The 27,457-nt window shown below is 47.6% G+C and overlaps 1 protein-coding gene across 1 annotated transcript; it reads left to right on the forward strand.

The window, feature by feature from the left end:
* Positions 1 to 28: 28 nt before the first annotated feature.
* LOC120884860 (uncharacterized) lies at positions 29 to 26,388 on the forward strand. Its single transcript, XM_078027893.1, is given in 9 exon segments — positions 29 to 118; positions 2,181 to 2,485; positions 10,121 to 10,301; positions 11,282 to 14,533; positions 17,346 to 17,531; positions 20,595 to 20,767; positions 23,136 to 23,253; positions 26,205 to 26,308; positions 26,310 to 26,388. Coding segments are annotated over 8 exon segments (4,326 nt in total). The 5' UTR covers positions 29 to 118; positions 2,181 to 2,252.
* Positions 26,389 to 27,457: the final 1,069 nt, after the last annotated feature.

Consider the following 27,457-nt stretch of genomic DNA (forward strand, 5'->3'; position numbering starts at 1 on the left):
TGGACTTTCACTTTCTTTATCCCTGGTCACTGGCCAGGGTCCACCGCGGGCCAGGGAGCACTCCCTGGGGAAAGCAGCTTGGTCACCTCAGGGCTTCTGGTTCCAGAGTTTCAAGCTGGTGAGGAATAAAAGCGCGAATTCCCTGGTGGGAGACGGGGAGGAAAGACATCCTATTTCCCCATCTGGTTTCTTACCCTCGAATTCTAAATTTTAGGAACGCCACATACATAAGGGCTGCTGGTTTACGGAGTGTTAGGGCCGGCTTGTTTGTCGCCTCCAAATGCATGTTGAAATTTAAATGCCACTGGGTTGGTCCCGGGAGTGGGACCTTAAAAAGGCGAAGCTGGACTAAGGCCCTAATCCCAGGCTCATTTTCATGGGAGTGAGTTCACCTGCCCTCATTCTCCCTCTCTCTGCTCTTCTGTAAGTGCAAGCCACCCAGCAAGAAGGCCTGTCTCTTAAAGCAGGGATTTGGGCTTGTCGCAGTCTATTCTTTTTTTCTTTGGTTGGTTTGGGTATTTTGTTGTTTGTTTGCTTGTTTTGTTTTGTACCAGGGATTGCACTGAGGAGTGTGTAACCACTGAGCCACATGCCCAGCCTTTTTTTTATTTTTAATTTTGAGAAAGGGCCTTGCTAAATTGCTGAGGCTGGCCTCAAACTTTCAAAGTTCCTGCCTCAGCCTCCCAGACTGCTGGGATTACAGGCTTGTGTCACTGCACCTAGCCACTGTGGAATATTCTGTTCCAACTTGAAGAGACCATCTGAACCAGGTATGGTAGTGCATTCCTGCAATCCCAGAGGCTTAGGAGGCTGAGACGGGAGGATCATAAATTCAAGTCTAGCCTCTACTTTACAAGGACCTTAGTAATTTAGTGAGAATCTATCTTAAAGAGAGAGGGGGGGGAGGGAGAGAGAGGGAGGGGCTGGGGATATGGTTCAGTGGTTGAGCACCACTGGGTTCAATCCTTGGTACCAGAAACAAACAGGAATGGTCAGTCTGAGCCTTCCTCTGTTAATCTCCACTCAGGAGATATTTTCAATGAGAGAATAAGATTGAACAAATCACAGATTTTCAACACTGAAATTGTCTCCATCTATCCGCACAATGCTTGAAATTTTTATATAACAGCCTCAAATTGTCATCCAGGTTTGCACACCAGAGGAAGGAAGTTCACTGTATCCTCGAGTAACAACACCATGAGGACTTGGAGAATTTTGCTTTGAGATGCGATCTGAAGGAGGACTTTCTGTTGTTGCACAGTTCTCAACCCTTATTCTAAAACTTTCCATAGAGTAGACATTGGGCAAAATGTGTTTCCTCTACTGTATTTAGTGCCATAAAGACTGAAGACCTCAATCATGTCCTCACAAGATCAATCATTTCTTTTCTACTTTTTAAACTGAAGATTAAACCCAGGACTGCTCTATTACTGAGCCACATCCCCACCCCTTCTTTTTCTTTCTTTCTTTTTTTTTTAATATAGTATCTCACTAAATTGCTGAGGCTGGCCTTGAACTTGCAATCCTCCTGCCTCAGCTTCCTGGGTCACTGGGATTACTATTGTGCATCACCACACCCAGCACAAGATAAACCATTTCCTTTTTTCCCCATATTTTTTATTGGAGCATTATAGTTGTGCAGAATGGTGGGATTTGTTGTTACATATTCATACATGCACACAATATAACTATATAATTTGGCTAATATCATTTCCTGGTATTTCCTCTTTATTTGCTCTCCTCCTTCTCCCTGGTAAAATTAACCATTTTTAAATTGTCTATATTTCAAAGTTTGTGGTCCTCTCTCCATTGTGTTTGCCTTCCTTTGTGTCTATCTAGTTGTCTTTTTTTTTAATGCAATGCTGAGGATCAAACCAGGGCCTCATATGTACCAGGTAAATGCTTTACCACTGAGTTATATGTCCAGCCCCAAATACAATCATCTGGGTAAGACGTTTTGTTCTTTGTTTTTTTTTTCCCCCAGTGTGGGGCATTGCCCCAGGGCCGCAAGCCTGCTGGGTAAGTGTTCTGCTGCTGAACTACACCCCTGCCCCGTCACTGTGTCTTAAGCCCACTTTTTCTTATGTTTCCGCTAAGCCACGAGCTATCTTTTACTTGTAAAGCCCTGAGTATAATCCCTACTTATCCCTTTAATATTTTATAAATTTTTCCACTTATAGAAGCAATAGGAGGTGAATGTCACATCCAGCAGAAGAACTTTACACATCAAACAGCCTGAGCTGCCCTGTCTCATGACTTCTGCTCACAGACTGGAAGAGATGGAGCCTTTCTTCTTTGATGACTTTGGCTCGATGATACAGAACAAGGCCATAGAGAGAATCATCTCGTCGATGACTGTGAGGCTTTGCCATCTGCTCATCTCCATGGAGAGGGACGATGTGAAGAAAGAAGTGTTCGCTTCCTTGGAGAGGACGGCAGAGGGCCTGGCTGCAGCCAGCGAAGAGTTTGTGCAAGTTGCCAAAAGGTAATACTTTCAAAGAACTCCAGGTGCTTGCTCTGACAGGTGGCAGGAGGAGCATGTAACTCGAGCCTTGTTATGGTCTGTGCAGGTGCTTTACGAAAGAAGCCAGGTGTGAGAAAACAAATGGATAAAGCATAAAGCCAACTGCTTACTGTGTTATTACTTAACACTGGGTATAAGTGTGGCAACATCTCAAAAGTGGTGGGGTTTTGCACTACAGTGTGGTTCTGTGCCCCATCAAAAGGTTTCCAGATTCATTCTTAGTATTTCACAAATTAACTGTTTTATTATAGGATGAGAATTTTATTATTGTCTAAACACAGTTTCCATGTTGGTCATTCAGTATATTAGACCTGTAAACCTGCATGCAAATTACTCTCATATGAAGTTCCAGGATTAATGTAAAGGGGTCTACTTAAAAGAACAAAACTGAACCCTTTAGATGAAAGTTGAATACTACAACAAATGTTTACATTTTAGCTAGGTACAGGCTGCACACTGGTAATCCAGCAACTCAGGAGGCTGAGGCAGGAGGATGGCAAGTTCAAGGGCAGACTGGGCAACTTAGTGAGGACCTAAGGATCTTAGGAAGACCCTGTCTCAAAACAAAAATTTAAAAAGGGTTGAGGAGGGGCTGGGGTTGTAGCTCTGTGGTAGAGCATTTGCCTAGCACATGTGAGGCACTGGGTTCAAACCTCAGCACCACATTAAAAACTAAATTAATTAAATAAAGGTTAAAAAGTGAGGTTGGGGATGTGGTTCATTGGTGAAGCGCCTATGGATACAATCCCCAGTTTAAAAAAAAATTACACTTTTATGCCCAAAACTTAATGTAGGTACTAGAAATTGACTGTCTATATCTGAATCCAAGCCCCACTGCTTACTAGCTGTTTGGCTCTGGTTGAGTTCCTAAACCTCTAGATGCCTCCTCTGTGAAGCTGGAAATAATATCTAACCCATAGGACCTTCAACAGGGTCATGGGAAAAATCCTTACAAGTTGCTGAGCACGGCACCTGGCACATGGTAGCCAAATTACAACTGCCCCCTATCTAGCTTCAAAATACAAAGAGGTCTTTCTTCCAAGACAAAGTGGCCTAACCACCTCCTAAGGTGCCAAGTGGAGTACCTGCTGCAGGTGCTGTCCTTGGTGCTGAAGCACAGCCTCGAATAAGAGACCTTCCTGGGGGGAATGGAGCCAACTGAGAGAAACCACAAAACTGCATCAACACGGAGGAGCCCAACACCCACAAAGAATGTGGGCAGAGACCAGGCATTTCACTGAAGAAAAGCAAATTGAAGTTTTGGATGCTAATTTGATCATATAGACTCAAGACTTTAGAAAATATGTATCTACTGACTCATTAACTCCTATCCTACTGATTTATTCTAAGGAGATACTGAGGAATAGGAGTCAGATGTATGTGTAAGGATGTTTGTTGTGACATTATTTAAACTTCTGAAAAAATGGAAAAAAAGCTAAACTAAGACATAATCCTGTGTTGAAGCAAAATAGATTATAAATGCTTACCATAGTATAGATGAATATGCACTCATTAGAGGAGATGGCTACAGCACTGTTTGTGTGGGAAAGCAGCTGCCAAACCCTTAAGGCTAACACAGAGCCTGAAAGAATTCATAATGGCAGCATGCATCAGACTTTAACAGTACAGCAAAGTTAATTCCTAATCTTTGACAAATGCACTATGATTACATAATATGATGGGAAGATGGGTAAAAGGTACGCAGAATGAGGTGATAGCATTTTTTTACATGTATATATGGTAGTTTTAGCATGATTCATCATTATGAAACACCTGAAGCAACCCGGACACCCAACTGTAGAAGATGCATTGAATAAACTAGAGTTAGACACACAAGACGTGGTACAGCTGCTAAAAAGGGAGCAAGGAAGAGCCTTATAAATGGATCAGGAGTGACTTCCATGACATGTTATGTGAAGAAACAAACAGCAAACAGAACAGGGAGTCCGTGTGGTGGTTGCACCCCCAGGTTCACTTCAGGAACAAGACGTGGTAATGGCAGTAGAAAGCCCTTAGGTGTTGGCCCTTAGGCAGGCCACTCTGGGTGGAGAGAACTTCCCCCACTGAAGGCTGACTTATGCAGGTATGCAAAGACCCCTCAGCTGTCCACCCAACGTGGGACAGTGCTGAGGGTCTTCAGTTTCCTGCAGCTCAACTGGCTCACTTTCCCCTTCTAGCCCACCTCTGCTCTCTCCCTTCCCAGGGGTGATCCTAGGAGCACCCTAGTAACCCTGAACCCTGATGGCCACCTCTGTGTTTGTTTTCCAGAGCCAACCTGTGGCAATATGCTACCTTTTGTATAAGGGAAAAATAAGAAAATACACATGATTATCTTATTGTTGCTTAAAAAACAACAGGAAAGATAAGATAGACACTAATGAATTTGGATGAGTTCGGTTACCTACAGAAGTTGGCAGGTTGGGACACAAGGAGTGGGAGGAGTACAGTGATACTCCTCTGATTATATCCTTTTTTTTTGTATAATTTGTAATTTTGTGTGTGTGTGTATTTTGACTTTAGGAACGACACGAATTTTTTTTGCATATGCAAAACATTTAAATCTTCAAGGATGGAGGGGAAACCATAAAATGTAGAACAAGAATAAGAATAAATGCATCCACCTAGATTTGAAGCTAATAATGTAATCACATTGAGGTAAAATTAAAATAACTAAAGCAAGTAACTTTTGAATAAGGTACTTTAATATAAATCTTTAATCTAAAGACAAATGAACAGCAAATATACACTGTACTTCACTTTGTGGATTTGTTTTTCAAAACAATATGAATTAACAAGTGTGAAACCATTTTCTGTGTTCTGTGCTCATAGAACAGATGAGTAAATATACTGAGGATATTGGGAACCACGTTTCTCACTAGTGGAGAGAAGACATACAAAAATAGAACAGGAAGTTCAGGACAAATCCTGTTATGTTGGATTAAAACTGGGGATATGGCTCAGTTGGTAGAGTGCTTGCCTCATATGCAGAAGGCCCTGGGTTCAATTCCTAGCACCACATACACAAAAAGTTAAATTAAATTAAATTTAGAAATAAGATAAAATTAAAGGTATTAGCATGAACTTGTATTTTTATATATTTGTGTCTACGTATGTATGGATGTGTGTGCATTCCTTTGCTCTGCACACTGAAAAGACCTAGAAGCAATGATAACTCAGTAGCAATGAGCACATCTGTTACCAATTCTTTGTATCTAAATACCAGTTGTTACTAAAAATAGCCCTGAATCTGTGAGAAAATGGTTGTGACCAGGACTGGAGTAGGATAAATAAAACTGAACTAAGAATATCTTAACTGCAAGAAAGTAAGTGATAAAAACTGACGGGATAAATTAAAAAGACATATAGGGCCACTGTGAAGAGGTCAATTTGATACAAATAGAGCGTAATGTAGGATAATCTATGCATCAAAATAAAAATAACATAATGGTTTTTAAGCCATTAAATAAAATAAGAGTCAATTAGTTCATACTGATAATAAATAAAAAGGGAACGTTCTTCCTTACAGTACAATGAAAGCTTATGAAGGTAGAAAGAATTGTGGAATTAATCACCATCTAGCAGATATTATAATAACTGATCCAGGCAGAGATCATTAACAGATGCTAAAATGGTGGGCAAAAGTTCAAAGAAGAGCAGGATGTTTATATTGTCTCAAGATGTCTTCCTAAAATGTTTTACAAAGGGAAAAAGACGTTCACAGAGCAGAGCCGGGCAGGTATCATCTAACCCAAAGTATCAAAGTTGACGTTACTATTATTGGAATGAAAGTGGCCTCTCATGCCTACTGGTGAGATGTGCTGAGAAGGACACCACGTCCCTCCTAGAGAATGACTTCCCAAACTATAAGCCAAGTCGATTAGCAAACCCAAATCGAAGGGCTTTCTGTAGATTGCTGATTTGGACTCATCACAAAACACCAAAGGTCGAGAAAGAGAGCGCCCTGGGAACTGTTCTAGATGCAGAGCTTAAGGGCTTAAGTTTGCTCCCTATTTCTGCTGGAACAAGCCATCACAAATCAGTGACCCAAACAACACGAACGTACCACCTCACAGTCTTGCGGGTCAGCAGGTGGTGGGCCGGGTGGGCCGCTCCTTTGTGGTGGTCTCATGGGCTGAATGGAGATGTCCTTCCAGGATTTCTTCGGAGGCTCTGCAAGGACCTGCTTCCAGGTTCAGGACAGGAGTCCTGGTTCCTTGCTGGCTGTGAGCCAGAGGCTGACTTGCTTTTCAAGGACAATTGCATTCCTCGTCGCCCCTCCAGCAGCAACACTTCAAGTCCTTCTCCCAGTTCCTCTCTCTCACCCACCTTCCTCCCTCCTCTTCTGCCTTTAAGGGCACAGGTACTTACACTGGCCCACGTGGGCAGTCCACCACATTCTCCTTGTTCTAAGGTCAGCTGATTAGTTGCCTTGATTCATCTGCAAAGTCCCTGCACAGCAGAATCTGGGTTATCATTGGACAAACGGAGACCCAAGAATATTGGTGATGGGGGCGTGGGGCGTCTCATTAGAATCTTGACAGTTGAATATAATACATGTCCTCAGATTGGGGACAAGTTGCAAGATCTGAATATTGGATTTGGATTAGATAATAGTGTTGAATCAATGTTTAATTTTCTGGCTTTGATAATTATTCCGTGATTATAAACACAAATGTTCTTGTTTGTAAGGAACCCATGCTAAACCATTTTGGCATAAAAGGGGCATGGGGCTTGGAAGTGTCTATACACAGAGAGAAAGAAAGGGAGAAAGAGAATGATAAAGCAAACTCGGCAAAATGACAATTTTGAACTGGCTAAAGGGTGTGTCAAGTACACTGAACATTTTTGCAACTTTTGCAAGCTGGAAATTTTGTAAATATAAAAAGTAACCAAAATATTGCTAAGTTAAGTGAAATTCACAAGAGGATTCAAAAGTATATAGGAACTGTCAAAGATATAAAAACAGGACTGCCATATAATTCAGCAATTCCACCTCTGATTATTTACCCCAAAGAGAAGAGAGCAGGACTTGAACAGATGCTTTTACACTGATATTAACAGCAGCACCATTCACAATACCAAAAGGCAGGAGCAACACAAATGTCTGCAGATGGATGAATAATAAGCAAACTGGTGCACACGCATGTGCTCAGCCTCAGAAAGGACAGCACTCCTACATGCCACACCAGGGACAGACTTCAGGGACATCATGCCAAGTGAAATGAGCCAGATACAAAGGACTGATATGAAATGATTCCACTTACATGAGGCCCTGGAGCAGTCATATCCGTAGAGAGCAAGGGGAATGGTGACTGCAGGGGCTGGGGGAGGGGAGGGCGGAGGGTGGGACTCATTGCTTAGTGGTTCAGTTTATGTTTGGGAAGATGAGTCAAGGTCTGGAGATGGACACAGGAGTGGAGCATGGAAGTGTGGACACTTAGTGCCAAAGCTGTACATTTAAGGATGATAAATTTCAGACAGGGGATGTGGCTCAGTGGTAGAACACTTGCCTATCATGCACAAATCCCTGGGTTCAAACCCCAACACTGAAAAGAAAAAAAAAGATAAATTTTATGTTATGCCTACTTTTCCATGATAAAATAAAGATATGGAGGCAGATTGGGGGCTATCCATGTTGAGACTCCAATTAGGTAAAAAGAAATTTGCCCAAAATATTTATTGTAATTTATTTAAGAGCTTGAGAACAGAGTGATTCTATATTCATCGAATACTTTGTGCATTCTGAGTTTTGAAACACACATTTTTGTAATCACAAAAGAAAGGCACACTAAATTTTGAGAGAAGTTAAACATCTTTGTCTGTTTCAGCATAAGTGCTTTCACTGTGTTGTCTGCAGCAACATGAATCATTTATGCAGATAATTATCTAGGTTCATGACCATGGGAAATGGTCCAGCCCCTGGGCAATACTGCAATATTGCAATAATTAACATTGCAATAACTCCTATCTGGACTGGGGTTTGGCAGGCGGGCTCTGGGAGCAGCTCCTCAAGAAGTGCTCAGGGAAGGCCAAACGAAGGCCCAGCATGAACTGCCCAGGGCTGCTGGCCAGCTCCAGCTTCCTGCTGCTGGGGAAGCTTCCTGGAGGCCAGAAGGAACCGACCCCATCAATCACCCTGGTCTAGTGTTCACCAGCACAGTGAGACTTCAGGCAGGGCCCTATGTGTTTTCTTTCATTTGCAAACATATCATTTGATGAACATTTAGGAAATATGAATGAGCTGAAGAAAGAAAACTTTACCTATAAGCTGATGACCTAGAACCACCCCTGTGAACGTTTGGGTCTATATTTATTTCAGATATTTTTCTTTTCTTTCCCCTTTTTATGTCCTCTTCTCATCTTTATGTCCCTTCCTCATCTCCTCCTATTTTTCCTTTTTAAAAACTCATATAAAATTGTTGTAGGATCCTGGAAGGGTGGTACATGCCTGTAATCCCAGCAGCTCAGGAGGCTGAGACAGGAGGATGGTGAGTTCAAAGCCAGCCTCAGCAAATGTGAAGTGCTAAGCAACTCAGTGAGACCCTGTCTCTAAATAAAACCTAAAATAGGACTGGGGATGTGGTTCAGTGGTCAAGTGCCCCTGAGTTCAATCCTGGTACCAAGAAAGAAAAAATAATTGTAGGTGTATACACACACATATGAATATGCACGTTTGTGTGTACATAAAACAGGTCACACTGATGGTGAGCAGGGAAGGGCCACTGCACTGCATGTCCCTGGAGGGGTGCCATCGCTCCAGGCTCTATGTGAACACTGCTAGGAAAGACAGTCTCCCATACATTCTCCCCTCCAGTTCCAACTTTAGTCTCTCCTGGACACACAGCCAGAGATTTTCTACTACTGTTTTGGCCTTGTTTCTATTTAATTGTACTGTGGTCCATAAAATACATATTTTAGCCCTGTTTTGTGGCCCATTATCTGACCTATAGTTGTAAATGGTCCATGTGCCCTTGAGTAGACACATATTCTAGATTACTGGGCAAAGTGTTTTGCATATATTGTTTGTGGCAAATTTGTATCTTCAATGTTCTATCCCTAAGGCTGGATCTATTTATTTATTTATACATACATATCAGGAATAGAACCTGGGGACACTTAACCACTGACCCACATCCCCCCAGCTCCTTGTTTGTTTGTTTTGAGACAGGATCTTGTTAAGTTGCTTAGGGCCTAGCTAAGTTGCTGAGGCTGGCTTTGAACTTATGATCCTCCTGCCTCAGCCTCCTGAGCTGCTGGGATTATGGTGTGCCACCACTACTGGTGTTAGGAACTTATTTTTAACTCAACACTATGTCCTAGAGAGCCTTCAATCATCACAAATAAAGCCCTACATGGCTGCTTAGCACTTTCTAATCTGTGTATCATAATTTCCTTAGGGATATGCTTTTTTAAAAAAATATTTCTTTAGTCGTTGATGGACCTTTATTTTATTCATCTATTTATATGTGGTGCTGAGAATTGAACCCAGTGCCTCACACATGTGAGGCTGCGCTCTGCCACTGAGTCCCAGCCCCAGCCCCCCAGGGATGTGCTTTTTACTCTGTTGCCTGTTGTAAATGCAGTGTGTCTGTCCAGGGTGGCAGGAGATTTCCAGACGTGGCTCCAGGAGGAAATGGAGCCCGTGGCCGAGTCTCTGATCCTGTCAGGAAGGAACATCACACTGGTGGCTCAGAAACTCCATGTGCAGCCAGAATGTCGGTACCACCAAGAGCAGCTCATGACCACAGCTCAGCAGATGCTGGTGGACACCACAAAGGTGAGGCTGTTGTCAGTGCTGACTGGTCACAAGCAGCATGGGTAGGCATGTTACTCCCACAGTGGACCCCTGTCCCCAAGAGTGAAACCTGCCCATTTCTGTAAAGATCATAGGCATTTAGTGAATGCTGAATGTAGAAGCTTCCAGGGGAGCTGGGTAGACATATGTAGGGTCTACTCCTTGAACCCCACGTGGTCTCCTCACCCCCTAACCACCAATCTCTAATAAAAAGATGTCACCCAAAGGGTCATTTTCCATTCTCTTGCTGCCAAGAGCTATGGGAAGAGGCTACTGAAACCTCTGTAACCCTCAACCTGATTGGCAAATCAATCTCCCAGATGAAAGCTCTGTGGCCCTGGTCTGTAGCTGGAAGGGTCTAGACCAAAGCCTGGATCATCCCTTAGCCTTCAAATGCTCCCCATTTCCCATCCTGACATTCCACCATTATGATGTGACTTTTAGCCTGGGCATTGCTGCTTATTAAAATCCATATGCCTTAAATATTATTAAATATAATCAGTAAAACTTTAGTAGTAGGAGTTATTGGGGGCAGATGTTTGAATTTTAACAGGTTCTATTAAAGGAGGACTGCAACCATAGGTACCTGCTGACCAGGGAGGAGGGGGTGCAAGGAGGGTTCTTGGTTTGGGTACTACTTGTATTGGAGGGGTGGATACAGCTGTTCAGGAGTGGCAGGGACAGGCTAGAGGAGATATCTCAGAGGCACTTCACGGCCGGCCTTCTCTCCAGCCCCCATCACCCTCATCCAAACAGTAAACACTCCAGATGGATCCATCCACACATGGAATGTAGCTGCCTTACATTCTCGGTTCAATCAAATGTAACCAAATATAAACGTCACTCTCGGGTGACTTTTGGGGCTGAGTCTAGGGGACAGAAGCAGCTGCCACCGCTGTCCCCATCACTCCAAATAATGTGCAATCATCTTCAAGCTCCTCCTGTCCCGATTGCCCGAACAGGTCCTGCTCCTCGCAGATGCAGCAATCGCCAGGCAGACAGTGCGGACGGCCGGCAGGTGCCTGGCCAGCCTGGACGCGCTGGAGGCCGCGGAGGACGCGCCCTCGCTGCGTGACCACTTGGGGGAGCTGGTGGCGGCGCTGCAGCACCTGGGCGGGCTCGTGGCGCACGGACTGGAGGAGAGCTTGGGTCCCACGGGTCGCCTGCTGCGGAACTGCATCCCCGCGCTGCTCGCGACTGCCCGCGGCCACCTCCAACATCCGCGCGACTCACAGCTGACAGCGACCCGGAGCCGCGTCTTCGCTACCACCAGGAAGACCCTGGAAGAGCTGCTGGAGCGGCTGGAGTCCAGCGTCGCGATCCCTGCGGCTGGAACCCGTGTTGGCGCGCTCTCCTGGCGCCTGCAGCAGCTGCGTGGGCTGCTGGCCGGGTCTGAGCGCCTGCACGACAGCCAGCTGGACGCGCCGCTGGCCGCCGTGGTCGCGCACTGCATGCACCTGGCCGCTTGCTCCGCGCCGCCAGAGAGGCTGTACCTGGTGGCCCGCTGCGGCCGGCTGCTGGAGCTGCGAGGCGCCATCTGGCGCCTAGACGGGAGCGACGGACCCCCGCGGACCGGCCAGGAGAGGCTGGAGACCGCCGAGGAGCGCGCGGCGCTGCTGGCCGCCACCGACGTCCTCTCCCAGGGAGTGCGCGCTGCGCTCCTGCGCCAGATCCTGGACACGTTCACAGACACCCGGAGCCCTCTTCAAAGGCTGGTCGGCGCCGCCTTGTCGACTTCTGCAGTCGGATCGCCGGGCGCGGGCGAGGACTTGCGGAAAGGCCTCCAGCGTTTCCGTGCAGCTTTCCACGAGCGGGCAGAGCAGATGCTCCGGGTGGCCCACTTGGTCTTGGTTTGCTGCTCCCAGCGACAAACTGGTAGAGACCTGGAGGCCGCCGTGGCAGACCTTGGCGGGCTGGTGGCCAGAGTGCACCAGCTGTTCTCAGGAGGCCCAGCAGGGTCTGGTGCGGACCGGAGCCCCGCGGCCCTGAGGGCCGTGCTTCAGGCCTGGGCTCGGGCGAGCGAACGCCTCGTGGCCTGTTTTGATGATGTTCTCAACATTCCTGAATTCTTGAGCGTGTCCACTCAGGAAATGATCAAGCACTTGGACTTCCTTGCGTGGGCTTTGAGGAGTGGAGATCCCGGAGGGTTTTCCAGGTCTGTGATGTATTTGCAGGGCCGAGCCGCACACATAGTGCAGGTAATGAGTAGGTATGTGGGCCACGATTCGGATCCCATTTTCCGGAATGGCCTGAGAGTTTTGATCTGGCAGCTGCAGCAGTCTTCCTTGGTCTTGGGTGCAGCTACCCAGCACAGGTCAGGTGGGTGCAGCTCTCAGGATAGAGAGGTGCTTTTAGCCATGGCAACACATCTCATCTATTCTGTTCAGCAAGTCCAAGAGGGGTTGGACGGGACCAACCACCCACATATCCTCAGCCCTCTTCGAGACCAAATCCAAAGATTTGACATAGCTAAGGGACAGCCTCATACCCTTCTTCCAAGCCTCCAGGACAACTCACTTCCTGGGTGGAAACACCAAAAGGTCCCTGTGTTAGGGCAACGTGACCTGGCCATGCCCTGTCCACCAAAAGACTGTACTTCTCACCCCTGGAGTCCTAACACCTGTGCACAGAGGAGGTCTGCTCCTCCCCTCACCACCAGCAAACTCACTCCTGCTGAAGAGAGCCAGGACCTCCAGGCAGTGGCCTCAACTTGCACCCAAGTGCTGGAGCAGGGTGCAGACACAGATGCAGCTCAAGAGGGTGGGGAGGGACCACCAGGATCAGAGAGGATGACAAGACTCCAAGAGATCCCGACACTGGCACCTTCTGTTATTGACCTGGTCAGGGAGACAGCCCATAGCACAACTTCTAGAAGTGATAGCTTTCTAGAAGCCACTCTCCGACTGTCTGGGGGGACCAGGGAAACCAGGCAGGGTTTGGTAGCCACGGCTGGTGACTGGTATCCTCTGTGTCAACAACTCTTTTGCCATAACCCCCAAACTGATCTATCAGGGAGCATTTCAGTATTCACAGAGCTTCAGCAGAATTTAACTTCAATGGTTCAAATGGCAGCTAAAAGTTGCTGCAAGGATCTGGATAAGAAGGATCCTGACTCCTTGGGACATCCAGAAGTGCTATTGCAAATCGGGGACAGATTGGAGGAGGCAGAGATTCATGCCAAACGGCTGTTGGACATGGTTCTGGCCTCTGATGGTCTCCAAGCTCCTGCATCTTGGGAAGGGAACATTGAGAATGGATGCCTTCTGTGGTCAGTGGCTGTTCAAGACCTGATCCAGAACATGGAGAGGCTCAGCGGGAGACAAGGCCTGTTTCTACTGCCCCTTCAACAGGCTGTAAAGGATCATCAGGGATTGAAGGAAGGGTTGGATCAGGTAGCAGATGTTTCTCAAAGGCTGCAGGAGGCTGCCAGTCTGTCCGGCCTTCTGTGTGGGGATGAGCAGGTAAAGGGTGAGATCTCCTTTCTGTGCAGGGAGGTTCATATTCTCAGAGATGCTCTGCTGGATGTGGCACAGATCCTAGGCTCCTCCCCCAAACCATCTCCCAGCCTGTCCACGCGCTTTCAGATTCTCTGCCTGGAGCTCACCCTCCGAGCCAAGACCCTGACTGGCCACCTCAGTGGCATCAATGCAGAGTATGAATGTGCCTTTCAAGATGCGATTTCTCCACAGTTCTCTGTCTGCAAGAACTCTCAGACCAGGACACAAAGGTCCCTAGAAAGAATGGTATCTGGTATCCAAGCTGTACAGGGAATTGTAGTGAGACATCAAGAGTCTGGGCCTTGCCCAGAAGACCTTCTTATAGCTCTGGAGAGCATTCTCATCCTCACCAAGGAGGTGAAACAGAGGGTTTCTGTGCTCCAAGAAGGTCCAGAGGAGTGGGGCATGTATGTGTTGGAGTGGCTTCGGTGGGAGTGGGCAGCCAGGGCCCACCATGCGGTGGCCCAGCTCCAGGCCTGGAAAGGTGGTCATACCAAGGCCTGGAGTCTCCTGGACCAATGCTTAAAGCTCAGGGAGGAGCCAGCAAGGGCCCCAGAACAGGACTCCATCCAGCCCCAGCTCCACTGTGAGGAGGGTGCTGCGGGAGGCAAGGTGGATGCTCAGGGTTCTGCCCCCAGGGCCACTGTTGGAAGTTCAATGGGAACCTGCACTGCTGAGCCAGCTGTCACTGGGACCCCCCCAGCAAGCATGGGCATGGTAGGCTCCTCAGCATCTTTTCTCCACCCACACCTCAACCCTCTTCTAGGCATCAGAGATCCTGCCAAGTTCCAGGGTCTCAGTGCCATGATGTAATTCCCCTTGGGCAGGCAGCACGCAGCCTCCAAGAGCCCAAGCTTGGCAGTCAGCTGTCTGGGCTGCACCTTCTGCTACCATTTCCCAGCTGGGAATCTTCATCGCCATTTTGGACTCTGGCACTCTAGCCTGATGGAGGATGAAGGGTATCCAGGCAAAATATTTGCATTTGCCTGGCCTGTGGCCAGTGTCCTAGAAGTAGTGCCTACCTTAGTACTGTCTTCCATGAGGTTTTCCCCAGTCACGCCACCCAGAAGTGGTTTCCTGGCCATGACTGGCAGCACTCTTCTTGAGGGATAGGCTTTCTCATGCCACTTTGACCTCCACACATGTCACTTGCGTGCTCCAATCAGGGTTCTTTTCTTTGCAAGTGGCGGGAATTCAGTGGAATTGCTGTAGCAAGGGGAAAAAAGAAGGATTTATTGGAAAGATGTAGGGTCTGTCCTTCCACATGCACTCATTTCTTTCCAGGGTGAGACAGGACACCTAGGACACCCATTCATATTGACCAAGGCCAGCGTCAGCAGGACATAGACTAGGTTGGCAGGGCTCGGGAAGTTCCTCAGCAGACTTGTTCAGGCAGGCCCATGGCACAGCCTGGTCTGTCCCCCGTGTGAGGTTTTGCTTGGCTGGGCAGAGCCTCCCAACCATTCCTGAGACCTCCTCCCAGGTGCAACTGACCACCCCCTGTGCTTCTCCACCCGTTACTTTTCCCTCATTTTCCTCACCAAAATGCGATTGTCCTCAGAAGCCACCCTATTGCCACGGCAGCAGAGAGGACAGTAGGCACAGTTCCTTCTCCTGCCACCAGAGTCCTCTGCTCCGAGGCCAGCAGGGCTCTGGGCTCACTCGCTGCCCACCTCCATTCGCACAGATTCCCCTGGCTGGCAGCCTCCTCCCCGCAAACCTGTTTCTCCGTAGGGTTTGGACAGTGCTGGTGCGGCTGGGTTCACTGACAGGCCCCTTGATGGACTCTCCTCTATCAGAGTCTCTCCATGGAGCACCCCCCAAGGCTCAGGGCAGGTGGATGCAGCTGCCCAGGTCTGAAGGCCTCCAGGATGGAGAGCAGCAGCTCCAGCAGCCCCTTCGCCCCTCTTGTCCCTGCCGGGAAGTCCTTTCTCTGTTGGGGTCTGGGTCCCCCAGGTGAGGGGCAGGCCCCCATATTCTGCTCTTTCCACTCCAGGGGAGTGCTGTCCTGCATGTACAGGGGAACACTGGGACAGGGAAGGACTCTGCCTCCAGGGCCACCCTAGGGTGTGAGGACAGTCAGAGAGGCCAGCATTGCTGCCTGACACATTGCCGTATGATTCTGTCCCCACGCCCTGGGGCTCCTGTGGTGCAGGCATGCCCTCCACTCAACCCAGACCAGCATCTCACAGTGAGCCTCCCTCAGAACCTGCCAGGGAAGACAGCGGCCTAGGGAGGGGCTTGTGCATCCCCTGCCCTAGTGAGTCACCCTCCGAATCTTTCCTGCAGCCAGGGGAACTCGGACACAGCGTCCTGGGCTCCTGGCATTATGGAAGGGCCCGAAGACAGGTGTGGGTTTGGATGCTTATGGTCCCCACAGTTCCAGCTGGGACATGAGTGGAAAAGGGTATTTCCCAGCCTCCTCACCCTTAGCTGGGCTCATCAGGGCACCATTTCCTCCCCTGGCCTTCAGTCCCTGCAGTTGAGTCTTGGTCTCAGCAGAGTTTTCTCCCTTGTCCTTCTTTTCATCTTCTGAGTCCCTTCCGGCTGGCCTGTTGGTGCTCTCTGGAAAAGGCTCCCAGCATTCACTGTCCAGAACTAGACCAATAAAGCAGTAGAGGATACTGCATATGGTCAGAAAGTGGGGATGACTAAACTGAAGGCAACCAACAGGAGTAAGGCCAGGTGACTTCTTGGTTCACTCTAGTTCAAGTTTCTTAATCCACGTCTTGCTGCTATAACAAAATACAACGTGCTATGTAATTATATTATAAAGACAACATATCTATCTATTCAGCTCACAGTTTCAGAGGCTGGGAAGTCCTGGATGGAGGGAGCCATCTCTGAGGAAGTAAGAAAAAGACATAATCAAAGATTTTCTCAACACAGTTACTGGATTTACTTCCAAATGCAGAATAACTTGTCAATTCCAGGGTCAAGAAAAGGCTTAGGGAAGGCTCTGCTAAAAGTTCAATAGGGAAAGAACATGGCCTAACTGTGAGCATGGAGCCTGCTTGTAGATATCAGGGGCAGCTCTTTTTTTCTCACTAGAAAACAACCCCCACCAAGCTCTTGTGTGTGTGTTGGTGGCGGGGAGTCATAGTTTTTGATAACCAAACCGTTAGGTCCTTTTGCAAAAGTGTCTTCCCAGAGTTGGAATATTGAAGAGTTCTTGAATTTCTTCAGGAGCTGCAGATGATCCTTCTCCCATGCAAAGGCTAAAACTTCACAGAAGAAAATAACATTTAATATTTTAATGATATCCGGAACTAAGTGTACCAGGTTTCGGTTTCTGCCAATCCCAGATGAACGGAGCACAAGTTAATAGGGAATCATCCTGTCCCCTCACTATTCTCCTAAATATTTGGGGTAGATGGCCAAGACTGCTGGGATGTGGAGGAATCAGGAAACCCTCCTGACTCCCTCTCCTCTTTCTTTAAAACATAATGGAAACGCAGTGGGCAGGCCACTGCGGTCCTAAGGCTGAGGGCCAGCAGGGCCACTCTGTTAATGCACTGTCTTCTTACAGCAGCAGGACGACTCCCCTGACTCCCCCAGCTGTGCAGCCAGACCTCACGCTGAGCTGGACCAGCCTCCCCAGGAGGACCAGGATGGCAGCACAGGCCACGAGAGCAGAATCGCCCAGATCACACAGGAGATGACGGAGCAGGTGTCCCTGATGGCTCAGAGCCTGAGGAGGAGCGGGCACGTCCTGGTACTGGGCATCAGCAGCCATGGTGGTGGGAGGCCTGGGCATCATGGGAAGTTACTCTCCCCTCCACTGCCCTCCAAGAGCCAGGGCCACCCTGGGCAGCTCCCTGCAGGAAGGGCGCACGTGGCACCACTTGGCACTCACATCTCTGTACAGTCCCTTCATCATCTACCTGGGAATAGCTTGATGTCACCGCACCTCCTCCTTCCTCTCCTCCGCTGCTGGGTCTCTGAGGCTTTGTCACGTTGCACCAGGGAAGATAATTTCCCAAAAGCTGAAGGGAGCTATTTATGTCTTTAAAACTCCCCAAGGCAAACTCAGAGTGGTGGTGCACAGTTGTAAACCCAGTGGTTTGGGAGGCTGAAGTAGGAGGATTACAAGTTTTAGGTCGACCTCAGCAACTTAAGGAGACGCAGTCTCAAAATAAAAAATAAAAAGGGCTGGGCATGTGGTTCAGTGGTTTAAAACCCCTGGGTTCAATTCCCAGTACCACCCTGCCCCCCCCCAAAAAAAAATCCCCAAAGCAGCCACCTCCTGAAGGCTAACCACTCAGGGCCACTCATCCTGGAGGGAGACCCTGCTCCCACCAGCCTTGGGGGGCCAACTTCAATTATATGAGGCCTATTCTAATTCTCTTTATCCCTCTGCTTGGTTACATTGAAGTAAGCATTCTTTGATATCAACACACCTGCAAGGAAAAAAATAAGAAGTCCATTTGCTGAGTGTGTGAAAGGAAGATATAAGATGGCAATGAGAGCCTCGTAGAAAGCCTCCGGTGTGGATCTACGGAATTCAGCAGCTCCCAAATCCACGGCTGAGCCCTGTGGGCCTCGCTCTCAGTCTAGGGTGAAGGGTCCAAAAGAGAAGGGTGGGTGTACCTGGCTAGGTGACCTCAAACCCAGCAGCCCCCTCCACACCCAAGCCTCAGACCTTCATTGTCCTGTCCCTGTTCCCGATCCCTGCCCATTACTCCTGGTCAGCCCCTCACTGGAACAGTGACCCCAGGTCATCAGAGCACAGTGGGGGTAGCTATGTCCTCTTGCTGACTTTTCTTTCTAAGCATCTCAGATATTCTGATTTATATAGAACTTGGGTGATGGCAGGGTGGCTAAGGACCCCAAAATATGGTCCTCTACCCACTGAGTTCCCTGTGGTAAATATGGAGGAGATGACAAAAGGAAAACCAAAGGACCCCCTTTTAACAGGAAAGACAGCACCTGGTGAAAGAGAATCCCTGTGCAGGGGACCCCCCGGCTCCCCAGACCCCAGTCCTGATCCTGGACTTTAGCAGCCACAGTATCTGTGCTCTAGGGCGAGAAAGAAGAGTTTAAAGGGCTGGTTGGGAGGCACTGGCTAGGCACATGGAGGACCAGGACTTCCTGAAGCAGTGCAGTCAGATGTCACCATGTGATCAGAGGCAGCCTTACCAGCAGCTCCGCATCCCCGCAGGGGGGGAGGAGCTGGAGTTCCAGGAAGCAAGGGGGTGACGGGATATCCAGCTTGATCTCCCAGTTTGAACCTTTCCCCTGCACACAAGGAAGTGCTCTTGCAAGGAATTTCCCTAACTTCAGATCTTAAATCTTCCTTGGCCAAAGGCCTTCTGTGTGTCAGCAGAGAACACTAGCCATTCCTACAGTCACGTCCAGGTTAGGGCTGCAAGCTGTAACACATGCAAAATAAAAACACCCTCAGGAAATTGCGGGGAGGGGGGGAGGCATTCTCATCCATCCTCCCTTATCCTTCCAGGATTCCCTTTCCTCCTTATCTCAAAGACCAATAGCCTTGAAACCTGGCAGTCCATCGGCATTCTGGACAGGGAGAAGGCTGATGGACCAAACAGCAGCCTAGACCCAAACCTTATCCAAAAAAAAGCAAAAGATGCATTTCCTGACTTACTTGCCAATGGGGCGGCATGTCGTAAACAAATTGCCAGAGTGTGAAGACCTGGGTATCCTCCTAGGAGGGCCTAAAGAAGTGGGTGTTTTGGGGTGGCCTCATTGATCTTTAAAGACCAGAGGAACTACACGGTACAGGTGACCAGTGCAGGTTCAGCTCATTTGGGAACAGCTGCTGCCGTCCTGTGTTTCAACAAGGCATTTCCTGTCTCCCAAGAGCTCTCCAAAGGCTGGCAAGGAGCTGGGAATGGCTCTGAATTAAACATTGGGCTGGACATACCTGCACCTGTTCCCTTAGCATTAGATTTGCAAACCCCTCTCATGAGCTAAGCCTCTCACGCTGAAACCCCTAACATTGCATTCTTTCTGACCAGAGAAGCTGGGGCAGCATGCACAGGGGAGAGAGGGCCAGGGAGTGAGTCCCCTAACCCTAGGAGGATCTGGAGTTCAAAGTCAGCCTCAGCAAGAGCAAGGTGCTAAGCAACTCAGTGAGACCCTGTCTTTAAACAAAAATACAAAATAGGGCTGGAGATGGGCTCAGTGGACAACTGCCCCTGAGTTCAAAACCCGGTAGATACCTCCCCCCCCCCAAAAAAAAAAAAAAAAACTCACCAAAACTGTTGATTTAGTCCAAATCTCTGTGAAAGGAAAATGAGGTTTCTTCTCAAACTTACTTCAAAAAGGTTAAATTTTCAGCCTATTAATCACCAGTCCCCAGCAGAGCTCTACTCTATAGCAGAGCTCCCCAGCAGCACTCTAGAGCAGAGCTCTATGTGACTCTGCACCTTTGCTCCGGCCTGGATGTCCCCATACCTGTCCCTTCTTGAGGACTCACACATGCCTTGCCACCTGCTGACAGCTAAAAGCAGGGCACAGCTCTTGGGGACAGTGGGTGAGACCATGGCCAGGAGGCAACCCTCCCTTCCGCAGTCCCATGCAGACAGATGGGCCAAGGCCACCACATTCTGCTGGGTGCCAGGGGTCAGCTTCTGACCAACCCAGGGAGGCTCAGGAGATGGTGGCTTACACTGAAGCATGCTCACTTGGGGAACCGAAGGAACTTGGGCCCAGCAAGTTTTGGACAGGCTTTGCAGTTTGCCACCAACATCTTGGAGACAAATCGTGAGGGCAATATTTACCTAGTTTTAACACTTTTGTTTCCTTGATGCAGACCAAAGATCAGCTCATCACCTCTGCTAAGAAAATTGCAACTTCTGGACAAAACTTCACCAGACTTATTCTTATCATTGCTAAGAACTGCATAGATCAGAGATGTTCCCAGGAGCTTCGCTGTGCGGCAGAGCAAATTCAAACCATGAGCAGCCAGCTCCGCATCATCTCCAGGTGAGAGGCTGCTTGGCACAAAACGCTAAGCTCTGCTATTTCAAGACCCAAAGAGGTGAGATTCCTCTTCTATTTGTTGATTTTTTATTCTCCAAGAGTTTACATCCCTTCCCCCTCCCTTCCAAACACCATATTGCTGGTACACATCACTTTGGGTAAATCTACAAACAAAAACAACTGATCTCTTTATATTATAACCACATCTAAATTTTGACCATTAGTTCTCTATTTGTTTTTATACTTATTTTATTGAATGAAAGACAGTTAACTTTAACAATACAGTCAAGCCATACAGAATGACATTCTGGCCCATGACAGACTGCATGGACAAAGGCAGTCCCATAAAATTGTCTCCCCCAGTGACATTATGGCCATCTCAGTTTGTGTAAGTCCCCTCTGATGGCCACATGATGACAAAACCACCCAAACGCATTCTCAGAATATGTCCCTGTCATTCACGATGCTGGCTGTTCGTGAATGGTAATCTAGAGGATCATGGACGTGCATAGATGTCATCCTCCAGGAAGACCATGCCAGCCCGGAGCCAGACTGCAACTGACCAGTTCCCACTGACTGTCTCCTCACAACAGCTTCCTGTTGTAGTACAGAATGTGGTCAAGACCACAAGATTGTTCCCTTTCCACCCGAGTCCCTTACATTATAGAAAGCTCGGTAGTTAGAGCTACTGTCAATTATTCTGAGGTATAAAAGTAAATATCAACCAAACCAGGTACGTAAATTGTTTTAAAATTAGCAAATAAAACCTAGCTACTTTTCTCCAGATTAGCTGCCAACATTTTTCTACTTAATTTTAGCATTTCATATATGGGTATTGTTATAAGGGTCTGGGATTTGCCTTGACCAGGTAGACAGAAGGTAAACACACAGGTGAAGAAGGCAGTTCAATGCTCACAGAGCCAGAGGCAGGAGGCACAGCATGCCACCCAGGACCGCACAAGGAAGCACCAGGGGCAGACCCTGGTAGAGGAGCGAGGGGAGCCATCGGCAAGAGCAGGTGCCGTGGTGTTCACAGGAAGCACAGGCCAGGCAGCACAAGCAGGCTGGCACGTCCAGGGCTGGTGAGTTTGAAGGATTTCAGGGGCTCTGAGTATGGGAGTTGGCCTTGGAATGATTAGGGCAGGTCGGTGTGGCCTGGAGTGGAGAAGCAGGTAAAGGAGGAGGCGGGGGTGTGGGCTCTGGGAGGGTGGGTTCACACATGGAAGGTGTGTCTGCAGGTGACTCATTACCGTCTGGAAATTGGCTAACTCTCGGGGGGCAGTCCCCCTGATACTCAGGAGTCAGTGCATCAGAAAACATGCTTAGCATGCAGAGGGCCTGGGTTCAACCTCCAGTGCCACCCCCATCCACCGCAGGGGACTGAACTAAGGTCGCTCGTGTGAATATGGGGTGACACAAAATAAAACACAGACATCATTTACCTTTACCTAAGCTTCAGGACTTTCCCCCACTCTCCTTTCCCCCAAAAGGGAGAGCAAGAGAAAGTCATGAGAGGATGATGAGAGAGAGAGAGAGAGAGAGAGAGAGAGAGAAACACATTTGGAAGTGACCTTTTTTATTTGGGGAGGACACTGTTCTTAGGGAGTTCTATCCATAAAAGGGCAGAAGGGATAGGATTACAAGGGAGAGGTGAGTGTAACTCAAGCCAAGCACCTACACCTGAAGCCACACCTTGCTATCCTTGCTTCAGGACTGGAAGGTGTGGTCATTCCGAGTGGCTCCCACACCCCAACACATGGGAAAAGGGAAAGAAAGAGGGAGGAGGGAAGGAAAAAGGCAGAACCACATGAGTAACAACATGAGTATTCCGGGTGCATTTATCAAGCTCTCCGCCTTCTAACGGACCCGGAGGTCTTGCAATTTTGCCAAAGTGAGTTACTTAAGTTCCACAGCATTTTTATTTTCAGTGGTAGAAAATGACCTGACTAAAATCAGTTATATTCAATTTAAAACAAATACTATTGAAATGTCAATTTACATAGTCTGACCTTCCATCACAAGTTTAAATCTAAGACTTGAATACAATTCTATACAAAATTTCTTATTCCCTTTCATTATCTGAGGCAGTTGCATTGGTTGTGTTACATCAGCTCAGTTATTTTCATTAAAAAATATACTTCTTGTTAATTTATAGATTCTATGAGAGTCACACTTTTTTAGCATTAAAATAAAAATGTCAGTTTAAAATGTGAAATTAACCTTTAGAGCATTCTTCCTTCAAATAGGTCCCCCAGGGCACCCCAGTTTTCTGGAAGAGGCTCATGTTGTAAAACCTTCTAGCATTTATTATTTAGTTGAAATTGCCATCCTGCCCAGTGTAAGACTGGCTTTTCTTCTGTACACTCCCAAGTGTAAAGGCCTCCTTGGCAAGAAGCAGGTCCTCTGAGGAGCTGCTGGTGGACAATGCCCAGTGGCTCCTCCAAGCTGTCTTCAAGACTGTGAGGGCTGCAGAAGCTGCAAGTCTCAGGGTAAGTGGCCATGGGGACGTGGTAAATGGCAGATATTTACAAGGATACTCTCTTCTGCTTAACAAACTCAACTTTGTTCCTTCCCCAGACCTGTCACCTGACTTCCTGTTTCTGTTTGGCTAATTTCTATCAGCTGACCTTCCCTCTCACTGATTACTTCTTCAGCTGTATCTAGTCTGTGACTGAGCCTGTCAAAGCCTTCTCCATGTCTGTTACCATATTTTCTCTTCTAGCATTCCCATTTATTGTTTTTAATAGTTTTTAATCTCTGCTGAGATTCCCAATTTGTCCATGCATTTTTGCCTGCTTTTCCACTAAAGCATGAATATATTCATCATAATTATTTTAATTTCCTGTCTGACAATTTCAATAAGTGGCTCATGTCAGAGTCTGGGCTTTTTAAAAATGATTATTGAAAGGAAAGTGACCACAACACTCAGAGAAACCAAGAGATCTTTATTGCAGCAGTGCAACAGGGGCGAAAAGAGAGAAAGAGGAGAGAGAGAGAGCAAGAGAGAGGGGTGCGGCAGGAGGGAGATTTTATAGCCCAAATCTAATAGGGTCCCTGGGTTTTCAAGCTGCCTTGTTGGCACACAAGGGGGTTAAGTGTTCAGCCTTGAGCGGGGGCTTGGGCATTTGGGTTTGAAGCAAACAGGTGATAAAGAACCAGACAGAGGGTTTGAGAAGCCAGGTCATCCTGCAGCTAACTTTGTTTGGCATGCCCTGCAGACAACTTATTCAGCCTGTCCTGCACCTAACAATTATTATTTTTCTTGACAGTGTTTTTGTTTTGTTTTGTTTTTCATTTTCTCTCTTTTTTTTTTTTTTGCATGTCTCATAATTTTCCATCGAAAACTTGACGTTGTGTGGTAGACCATCTGTCCTGGGCCTATGTGTCCTGAGGAGTGGACAGTCTGGAGCTGGCCTGAGCTGAGTTTTGTGGGTGGAGTTGCTGTAGATACAGAGGTGTCCAACTTGCTGGTGTCATCTCAGCCTTAGTTCACCCTTCTTCCCTCAGTGGCTTGAGGCCCCGTCCCCTACAGGACATGGATCTGGGCGGGGATTGTTGCCTTTATGGAAGTGGTGGCTGCACCCAGGGAGGTATTCCCAGCACCTGCCCTGACCTGAGTCTTCCTCCTGAGTACCCAGTGAGGTCCGAGACACTTGTCCGTGGATGATTTCTCAAAATTTCAACTGAAATCTTATCCATTCGTATGGCAGCCCCATGCTGCTCCCATCCTATCATGCTGTGCCTGACATACACCAGTGCTTACACTGTCTCTCCTTGGAGTTGCTTGTTTTTTTGAGGTGAGGGGAGTACTCAGTGTTGAGCCCAGGGGCACTGAGCTACATGCCCAGTCTTTTTTTTCCCCCCAAGTTATATTTATTCTGAGATAGAGTGTCACTAAGGATTACAGGCATGCAGTGCCACACCTGGTGAGGTGTCTGTCCTTTATTAGATCTCATACTAGAGGAGCTTCAAACTCAGCTCTCTAATGGGTTCAAGAAAAGTTATGATTTTGCATATTGACTTTTCTTAGAGTGGGAGCAACCATCTTTCCAGCTCTCCATATTCTAAGTGGAAGCTGAAGAGGGACAGTATTTGCATGTTTAAAAGAACACCTTCCTTAGGGCCATTATGTGAGCTGCTCGCCCTGTGTGAGACCCATCTGCCCTCCACTTCCACTGCTTCTTGTCCTTTAGACCTGAACTCGAGTCCTGCCATCTCAAAAGGGACAGAACACCTTCTGCATAGGTGTTCTTTAACTCGCGATGGAGTTGCACAACTATAAACCCCTTTTAAATTGAAAATATCACTAAATGGAAATGTGTTTCATACACTTGACCTACCAGACCTCCCCTCCGTTGCTTAGCAGTACCATACACGCTGTGCTTGGTTGTGCACCCTAGCAATCTCATGGCCAAACCCAATTCTGCCACTTCCCTGCACCTGGAGAGAGAATGGCACCACAGAATGCCAGCCCGAGAAAAGAGCAAAATTCAAAATTTGAGAAGATTCTGTTGAATGCAGATTGCTATGGCACCTTCGTAAAGTTGAAATATTTTGAGTCAAACCATCATCAGTCAGGGACCATCTGGCTCTTAACTCAACCAGACCCAGTTTCCTCTGTTTTAGCATCTTCTATGATTCCTTCGTTACCCTCATCACAGTTTGTAATTTTCTTTCTTCTATTTATTTTTCTGTCAATTTTATTAGAAAGTAAACTCCAACAAGCCTCAGATTTTTAGCATGAAAGTGCAAAAAAAAAAAAATCCAGGGAGAATTTTCATTTTGAGTTTAAGAAACTTTGTACCAGTTAAGTTCAAAGAGTGCACAGACTAGACATGACCTATGAAGAGCACTTGAAAATGTGCATCCTTCAGGTCCATACCCCAGAGTCCCTTGAATAGAAGGAAAGCTGAGACAAAAGCTCAGACTGGCCCCATGAAGCTGTTTTGGTGCCCAAGAGCCTTGGCTGAATCCCCCAGCCTTCTACTGACCCTGCAGCAATCACTGGAGGCAAGAACGCCCCTCCCCATCTCCAGACCCTTTGAGAGCAAGTGAACCCCAGAGTCAGGTGAGTGCTTCTGACATGCACCTGTGTCTGGCTCCATGTAGACCTAAAGACCTGTGGATATTTTGCATAAATCACGATCTAAAGGGAGGCAGAATCTGGAGTGGAGAGAGTATTTTTAAGAACTCTATACATTCTCAGAACATTCCCCTATGACAAACAGACATCCCCAGTCCGCAGGCTGTGTAGGCTCAGTTCAGAGAACCCCCCTCCAACATTACTCCTTGATCTCCACCAAATTAGGGGTAGAGATTCAGAATAGCAGCACCAGCCCCACTTGGAGGAACCCCTCAGAGAGAGCTCCAGGGAGCTGACACTGAGACCCTGCACTGTGTCCCCCAGCACCACACTTACCTCTCTCTCTCTCTCCTCCAGGGCTTGAGACAGCCTTGCCTGGATCTGGAAGAACGGGAAGTTGCTGCCTTCTGTATACAGCAGAGGAAGAAAATACTAAGTCACAGACCTCAAGAAACCACAAACAGACTGTGAAGAGCTGAGCCTGCAAAAGGCAGGCAACAAAGAATCCCCACTTGCAGCCTTGGTTCAAGAAGCCTTATAAAAAGCTTATAAAAAGCTTATAAAAAGACATTGTCTCCAAGGCAGACTTGGTTGCCCTGCACTTTCCAGACCCTGGGGTCCTCCAGGGAGTGCCCTTTAGGCTGAATCAGAGTGACACCTAGTGTTGGGTGGCCAGGGCCTGTGCCTTCACAGAGCTGCCTTGACAACATTCTGGGTGCTGCAGATGCCTCTGGCCCTGATGACCGCTTTTCTCCTGGGAAGGATGCTTCCGTTTCTGGGCTTGGAAGGAATGTGTCAAGTAAACCGTGGAGACAGGGGAGACGTTCCAAGCACCGTCAGCTTGAGCCTTTCTGAAGATATTGCAGTGTGAGAACAGTCCCAGAAGATTCTGCAGGGAGCCAGGAACTGTCACCTTGCGGAGGTCAGAGTTCATCTTGCTCAGATATGTAGGAACTGTTCAAATTCTGAAGAGGTGGAAAGAGATTGGGCTGATTAAGGGGTGGGATGCTCCACCGCAAGCTGGAGCCTCCAGACTGTTAGCTGGTGAGTCTGGGATGGAGAGGAGCTAATTCTGGCCAGGATTGGTGGGAATATTTCAGTTCATGGCATCTTGCACAGAAACTATAAGAAAAGGGGGGATGAGCAGACTGATAACTGTCCCCTCAGAGGCTGAACAACCAGGGCCAGGAACAGAGGGCTGAATCTCAGCCCAGGGACAGGAAGGAGGGAGCAGAGGTCTTGCTTGCTTGAGGGGAACTAGGTAAGCCTCCTGGATGGGGCAGTTCTCAAGAAATTTAATTATCCTGGTCAACATTAGATGATTGAGTTTGCCATCATCCAGTGGAAGAGTAGTTTGAATTTACAGTAAAGACAAGAATTTTTTCACATTTTTATAACAAGTTGGCAGTGGAAACTCATTGTGGTGTTAATTTGCTTTTTCCTAATTAATGGTGTTGCACTTTGCATATTTATTTTCTTTGACAAAGTATCTTTTAAAATCTATTGCCTCCATTCCTTTTTTCCCCCTTGTTGAATTTTTCGAAGTTTCTTTGACAGATTATGTAATTGCAAGTTTTCTTCCAGTCCATAGCTTATCTTTTCATTCATTT

The sequence above is a fragment of the Ictidomys tridecemlineatus genome, chromosome 12, assembly GCF_052094955.1.
Source record: "Ictidomys tridecemlineatus isolate mIctTri1 chromosome 12, mIctTri1.hap1, whole genome shotgun sequence".
Classification (NCBI taxonomy): domain Eukaryota; kingdom Metazoa; phylum Chordata; class Mammalia; order Rodentia; family Sciuridae; genus Ictidomys; species Ictidomys tridecemlineatus.